Here is a 7,778-nt window from a genome sequence, read left to right as displayed (position 1 = left end):
GGATCAATAACACCGTTCCAATCTCCCATAATGATTGTGTGATCGTAATCATATTGAGATATTGTGCTGTTAAGTTTCCTATAAAATTTGTCTTTGTTGTCATTTGGGGCATAAATTCCAACGAGTAATGTTTTCCCTAATTGCCATTTTATTTCCAGTCCTAAATAATGTCCGTTGGGATCATTAAACAGTTCTTTAGCTTCAAATCTATCATTAACATAAATAACAACTCCTTTCTTCCTTTTTTCTCCTGCTGATATAAATTCTTTCCCTAGCTTTGGGTTATATAGATATTTCGTTTCTTGACTTACTCACTAGGAAGTGTAGGGCTGCAATCTTAATAAGTCCCACTGAACACCATGGGACTTATTTCCTGTGTAAGCATATAACGGATTACAATTTCAGCATGTCACATTTCAGAGGTGTAGACTAGGGAGCTCTTTATTCTTCATCATTCTCCCCAGTGGCAGTTAAGAATTCATAGATCACTGCACATACTCCTAAGAGCCAAGCCAGGACAGTTCCAGCTGAGAAAATACAGAAGCCAACCAGCCCGAAGAACAGATAGTCTTGATCATCAAAATGGATGTAGCACTTATAATAAAGCTCCTCCTGTGCTTCTTCCAGCATCCTCAAGCCATGCAGAAAAGCTGGGCTATAGCAGGTGATGTTGTCAGAGTCTGTAGGGGAAACACAAAGATGACAGCAATCCTGCATTTGTGCATAAAGATCTATAAATTAAGCAGGGAAATCATAGAATCAGTTCAACCCCCTGCCATGCAGGAATACTCAATCAAAGCACTCCTGACAGATGACTATTCAGCCTCTGTTTACAAATTTCCAAAGAAGGAGACTCCACCACACTCTGAGGGAGCATATTCCACTGTCAAACAGCTCTTACTGTCAGGAAGTTCTTCCTAATGGTGAGGTGGAATCTCTTTTTCTGTGGTTTGAATCCATTGTTCTGTGACCTAGTCTCTGGAGCAGCAAAAAACAAACTTGCTCCATTCTCAATATAACATAACTTCAAATAGTTATACATGGCTAGCATGTCACCCTTTAACTTTCTTTTCTCAAGGCTAAACACACCAGGCTCCCTATGCTGCTTCGCACAGGGCATGGTTTCCAGACATTGTACCAATTTGGTTGCCCTTCTCTGGACCTACTCTAGCTTGTCAACATTCATCTTGAATTGTGGTGACCAAATTGGACACAGTATTCCAGGCGAAGTCTGACCAAAGCAGAATAGAGTAGTGCTATTACTTCTTTCGATCTAGACACTATCCCAGGGGTTGGTAACCTCTGGTTTGCGGGCCGAATGCGGCCCGCGGAGGCCTTTGGTCCGGCCCCTGGCTGCCGCCGCCGCCGCCATCACCGGCAACCACCAATTGGCGTTTTCGCCGCGCTGAGTGGCGCATTTTTTTGTCAAAATGGTGGCGAAGTCTCGCGCGACCTTCCCAGGTCACGCGAGACTTCACCACCATTTTGGGTGAAAAAAATGGAGGCGCCCAGAGGCGAAGTCTCGCGCGACCACAGAAAGGTCGTGTGAGACTTCGGGCTCCAGGAGGCCCGCTGCGGCCGCCGGAGCCCTCGAACAGGGCTCCAACGGCAGCAGCGGGCCTCTGGGAGGCCCGTTGCCTTCGCTGGGGCCCTGCAGGAGGGCTCCAGCTGCGGCAGCAGGCCTCTGGGAGGACAGTTGTCATCGCTGGGCCCCTCCAGGAGGGCTCTGGCATTGGCAGCGGGCCTCTGGGAGGCCCGATGCCGTTGCTGGGGCCCTCCAAGAGGCCCGTTGCCGCCGCTGGAGCCCTCTTGGAGGGCCCCAGCAACGGCAAAAGGGCCGGCAAACAGGAGGAGGCCTCCAGCGCTGGCGGCCCCCACCGGTTCTTTAGCTGGCCTCTGACAGGGCCTGGGGCCCCGTCAGGGGCCGGCATAGAGGAGGAGGCCTGGCCCCCGGAGGGTGGAAGCTCCGCCCCTGGCATGCGGCTCCGCCTCCAGAGGGTGGAAGCTCCACCCCCAGCACGTGGCTCCGCCCATGGAGGGTGGAAGCTCCACCCCCCGGCTTCGGTCCCCCAGTTGTCGGAGGGACAGCAACCCGGCCCCCGGCTCAAAAAGGTTGCCTACCCCTGCACTATCCTATCCTATCCTATCCTATCCCATCAATATCCTATTGATGCAGCCTAGAAGTTCATTGGCTTTCTTAGCAGTGGCATCACATTACTGACTCATGTTCAGCCTGTACTTCACTAAGAGGCCATTCAGACTACCTTTTGTACCGAATTGTAAACTGGATGAAAAGTTGGAAGTTCCCATTGGCACCAGTTTAAACACATCAGAATTAGGGTTTTACACACTCAAACCAGGGCCAATCCCCCTTAGAGTGGTTTTTCCGAACATGGATTATTTCCCGTGTCTTTAAGGAAAACCCATTTCTTCCCTACTGCCAGCAAATGTGAACTTGGCCCCAGTCATGATCGGGTCAAGTTCAGGGGAGGGATTTAGGTCAGAGGAAGGGCAGAGGGTGGAACATGCCTCCCCTCTTGCAGGCAGCTTTCTCAATCTCTCTCTCTCTCTCTCTCTTCTTCTTTTTGTATTTTTATTTTTGACAGATTATGCGAATGTTTGTTCTACAGGTTGATACATATTGATAGAGTGTGTCTGCTTGTGCTACATTTCCTTTCGTTTGCTTGCTGTTGGCAGGGCAGGTCACTTTGCAAGTGGCATTTTTAAAATTATTTTTTGTGTGTAATATGGGAATGCTACAGTGTGAATGTTACAAATGTTTCCCAATTTGGTAAACTGATACAATGTGTGAATGCTTGTGCTACATGTGTGTATGTAAGGAGAGGTGGCATTCTGGGGTGGCAATCAGAGGGAAAGCAGATGCAGAGATGGCATTCAGGTGGCCTTCCCTGCAAGCGACATTTGTTATTATTATTATTATTATTATTGACAGATTATACAAATATTTTGGGCTGGAAGGGAAGGGAAGAGGTTCCAAAGAGGAGGAAATGCTGGGCTGAACACGAAGGGAAAGCTAGAGGCTGACATTCAGAGGGAAGGCTGTGGAAACCCATGACTTTGAGGGAGTCACACGCTCTCAGCCTCAGGGCAAAGGCAATGGCAAATCTCCTCGGAACCAATCTTGCCAAGAAAACCCTAGGATGGGGTCATTTTAGGGTAATACACACAACACACAAACACACACCTGGAGCTTTTTAAATTTCACAAGTTGACAGAATATGTGCACACTGCCGTCAGTTTTTTTTAAAAAAAAGGAGGGGGGAAAGCTCCCATTCAGTTGGCCAATGGCTGTAGGATATGTCACCTTTGATGAAAGCGGGAGTGAATTTGATTGACAACAAAGGAGGCTCCATTTTAAAGCGGTACTGCAAATGTGAACTTCAGAGGGGCAAATTGCCCCAATCAAGGGGCACTTGTAACTGGGCTGTAACTATCGTCCAGTTAGTCTGACATCAATACCAGGAAAGATTCTGGAGCAGATCATTAAACAGAGAGTCTGTGAACATCTAGAAGGCAATGCCATAATCACAAAAAGTCAACATGGGTTGCAGAGAAACAAGTTATGTCAGACAAATCTGATCTTTCTTTGATAAAATTAGCAGCATGGTAGATGAAGGGAATGCTGTGGATACAGTATATCTTGATTTCAGTAAGGCCTTTGACAAGGTTTCCCATGACATTCTTGCAAACAAGCTTGTAAAATGTGGGCTAGACAAAGTAACTGTTACATGGATTTGTAATTGGTTGACCGTCCGAACCCAAAGCGTGCTCAACAATGGCTCTTTTTCAGCCTGAAGAGAAGTGACCAGTGGGGTCCCACAGGGCTCTGTCCTGGGCCCAGTGTTATTCAATATCTTTATCAATGACTTGGATGACAGAATTGGTAGCATACTTACCAAATTTGCAGATGACACCAAATTAGGAGGAATAGCTAATACCCCAGAGGACAGGATCAACATTCAAAATGATCTGAATAGACTAGAAAGCTGGGCCAAAGCTAACAAAATGAAATTCAACACAGAGAAATGTAAAGTACTGCACTTAGGGTAGAAAAATGAAATGCACAGATATAGGATGGGGGACACCTGGCTGAATGAAACTACATGTGAAAGGGATCTTGGAGTCCAAGTAGACCGCAAGTTTAACATGAGTCAACAGTGCGATGCAGCAGCTAAAAAGGCCAATGCAATTTTAGGCTGCATCAATAAAAGTATAGTGTCTAGATCAAGAGAAGTAATAGTGCCACTCTATTCTGCTCTGGTCAGGCCCCACCTAGAATATTGTGTCCAGTTCTGGGCACCAAAATTCACTAAGGACATTGAGAAACTGGAGCGTGTCCAGAGGAGGGCGACTAAAATGGTGAAAGGCCTGGAAACCTTGTCCTATGAGAAACAACTCAGGGAGCTGGGGATGTTTAGCCTGGAGAAGAGAAGGTTAAGAGGTGATATGATAGCCCTGTTTAAATATTTGAAAGGATGTCATATTGAGGAGGGAGCAAGCTTGTTTTCTGCTGCTCCAGAGAACAGGACCCGGAACAATGGATGCAAGCTGCAGGAAAAGAGATTCCACCTCAACATTAGGAGGAACTTCCTGACAGTAAGGGCTGTTCGACAGTGGAACACACTCCTTCCTCGGAGTGTAGTGGCGTCTCCTTCCTTGGAGGTCTTCAAGCAGAGGCTAGATGGCCATCTTCTGGGGATGCTTTGATTTGGATTTCCTGCATGGCAGGGGGTTGGACTGGATGGCCCTTGCGGTCTCTTCCAACTCTATGATTCCATGATTCTATGATTCGGTATGGGGGCGACTGGATCTACCCAGTTCTATCCAGAGCAAATGGGCTAGTGAGAATGGGGCCTAAGACCCCTCCTTTCATATATACTGCTGTCAATCCAGGTGTCACCCATCCTATATCTGCATTTCATGTTTTTTTGCCTGAGGGAAATGGTGAAATTCATTTTGTTAGTTTTGGCCTAGCGATCTAATCTGTTAAAGTCATTTTGAATTCTGATCCTGAAAGCTACCCCTCCTAATTTGGTGTCATCTGAAAATTTGGCATCATCTTCAAATTTGATAACCATACCCTCTATTCCATTATCCAAGTCATTGATTACGATGTTGAATAGCACTGGGGCAAAGACATATGAAAGAATTTTTTATCTTTGACAGAGCAGTAAACCCTGTCCCGTCTTTCACCATGAGGTGTCCCTGATGCTTCTGGAAGTTGCAGTTCAACAAAATTTGGAGATTTCCACCCCTATGAGACAGACCAAGAACAGGGAAGTATTACATTTACTTAAGTGGCAGCCACAATCTCTGCAGGCCAAAGTACATTATGATAAGTGCTCTGTTTTAAAATATTACTAAGACTTCTCTTTCTTACCAAACACAGGTTCCAAAGGCTCGGGGCAGGTGGGAGGTGCAGAGTGGGATAGGTAACTTTACTGGGTCCAGAACCAATTTTCCGTCTTTGCAACCTTCTGCCAAATATTCTTCCAAACAAACAGACCCCAAAAATAATTTGTAAAAAAATCATGAAGTGGCTGGAAGTATACTTTTGTTTCAAAACAAACAGGCCTTGGAAATCTATTTAAAAGGTCTTGCAAGCTTTGAAAAGAGGACACACACTTTTTTTTGGCCTCATGGTGGTCAACATTTGTGCCACAAACAGCTCCCCCCCATTGGCAGAAAAGGTGCACATACAGTTGAAGTACAATGGACCCCTGTTATCCACTGGGGATTGGTTCCAGGGTCTCCTGTAGATAACAAAATCTGGATGATCAAGTTCCATTAAATATAAAAGTGTAAAAATGGTGTCCCTTATATAAAATAGAAAAATCAACATTAGGGAATTTACTGTCTGCCCTTGCCTTACGCGGGGATCTGTTTTGAATCCTCCCCGTGTTAGGCAAAAAGTGTGTATGCTTGAGCCCCATTAGATATAATGGAGCTTGTGCTTGCCACAAGTGTGCGCCATAGGCGTGCACACCATTCTCCCAGTGGCTTCTGCGTATGGCGTGGGCTCACTGTATATCTTTCTGGAATATTTTCAAGCTATGTATGGTTGAATCCATGGATATGGAGGGACATTTCAGTGCTGTATACTGATATAAGAATGAAATAAATGAACAACAGAGGCTTCAATCTAGTAACATATCAACTTAACTATAGCCCCTTAGCCAGGAGTGGGAGTTGTTTGGGCTTCTGGATATTTTTGAATTTGAAGGGGCTGTGCATACCGGCCATAAAGGCCGGCCTGGGAGCAGATTTGGGGCGTCACATCCACATGACACACACCCCAACTCTGCCCCTATGGTGGTGTGATGCCGCACACCACTCCACATGGCATGCAACATCATAGCACTCCTCTGGCACTGCATCACATGACATAGTGCCAAAGGAGTGCCTTAAAGTCATGGCACTGTGGCTATCGTGTCCTCTGCAGGGTGCAAAAAGGAGCCGCTTTTTGCAGCTCCTTTTTGCCCCCTGCAAAGGCCAGATCAGAGCCGCAGAGTGCAATTGCCACAGCCCTGATCTGGCTATAAAAGGGATGGCTAGAGGCAGTCTGCCTAGCCCTTAACTCTCAGCAGTTAGAGCAAGCACAGCCAGGATCAGGGAATGCTTAGAATTCAACAGCTTCTGAAGGGGCATGCAATTTCCCCCTCTGTTCTAAACTCTGGCAGTTGACTAATAGATAGAGGGAGTGCTCAAGTAACCCTGGGAACCACAAATTAGCCTGCAATATACAGAAATATATAGATATCTGTAACTCATATACTGCTTTTGCTCCAGTTGAGCCCTATTTACTTTGAGAGAGTATTCTAGGGCTAACCTTATTTACTCCAAATGGCAGCTTTGTGGGACAATGTTTGCAGGATAAGAAGCATGAGGGGGAGTGTTGATCCCTGTGACACAGTCCCAATCAAAATTGCATTCCCTGAGGTGTTGCTTGATAAGAACAAGAAGTCCCACTCGCATGCTTAAACATGTAGTTGGCTCTAAAACACTCAAATTTGGTCACAATATAATTCTCAAAGTATAAATTTCTGATAGATTTAAAAATATTCCAAACTTGTTTTCAGCTCATGATTTGGATGTTAAAAACTTGCAGTGGCAAGAAATGAGTGAACAAGAAGTATGATTCTATGTATCTTTCTGAAGAGAGGCTCATACATTTAGGAACCAGAGCTTGGAAAAGCTCTTTTATGAAATGTAACTCCCGCATTCTTAAACCAGTAGGGCCACTGGTAATTCTGGCTGTGGGATTCTGTGCGTTACAGTCCAAAAGCAACTTTTCCAAACTGTGCCAAATACCTAGTACAGTATCTTTCACCCAGATAATTGAACCCATCTGTCTATTCAGTCTCTCCATTAGCCAGAATGTCTTCTCCATGACCTACTGCAAAAATCCCTTTAACTGGGGGAGGTGGAGATTCTACCTGGGACTTTTCCCATGCAAAACATGTATGCTGCTATGGGACTATGGTGTCTTTCCAGTGCAGCAATGGACTGTGCATTTTTCTGCCTCTGCATGTGTTCTAAATGCATGGGGAGTAGAAGCTTAATCCATCCCTCTGTCATTGTTTCTCCCTATCAACTCTATATAATGGCTATGCTGCAACTTTGAGTCTATCACAATGCAAACAAACCTAGCAGGCAGCAGGGGAAAAAACACTTTTTCTGTTTCTGTCTTCACATGATGTTGAAGCACTTTCATTCTCTTCTGGCATAGGAGAGATCTGTAAAAGAGTCAGTTTTGC

General features: G+C 45.6%; 1 protein-coding gene across 1 annotated transcript in view; it reads right to left on the bottom strand.

Moving 5' to 3' along the window:
- Positions 1-441: 441 nt before the first annotated feature.
- The window catches only part of LOC121929049 (leucine-rich repeat-containing protein 52-like), a 44,894-nt gene continuing 37,557 nt past the window's right edge, over positions 442-7,778 (bottom strand). Inside the window, exon 2 of the mRNA XM_042464369.1 lies at positions 442-680. Within this exon, the coding sequence (XP_042320303.1) occupies positions 442-680 (239 nt within the window). The remainder of the gene's footprint in view (positions 681-7,778) is intronic.

Source organism: Sceloporus undulatus, chromosome 4 (assembly GCF_019175285.1).
Source record: "Sceloporus undulatus isolate JIND9_A2432 ecotype Alabama chromosome 4, SceUnd_v1.1, whole genome shotgun sequence".
In the NCBI taxonomy this organism is placed as follows: Eukaryota; Metazoa; Chordata; class Lepidosauria; order Squamata; family Phrynosomatidae; genus Sceloporus; species Sceloporus undulatus.
This window is presented reverse-complemented; position numbering and strand designations above follow the sequence as displayed.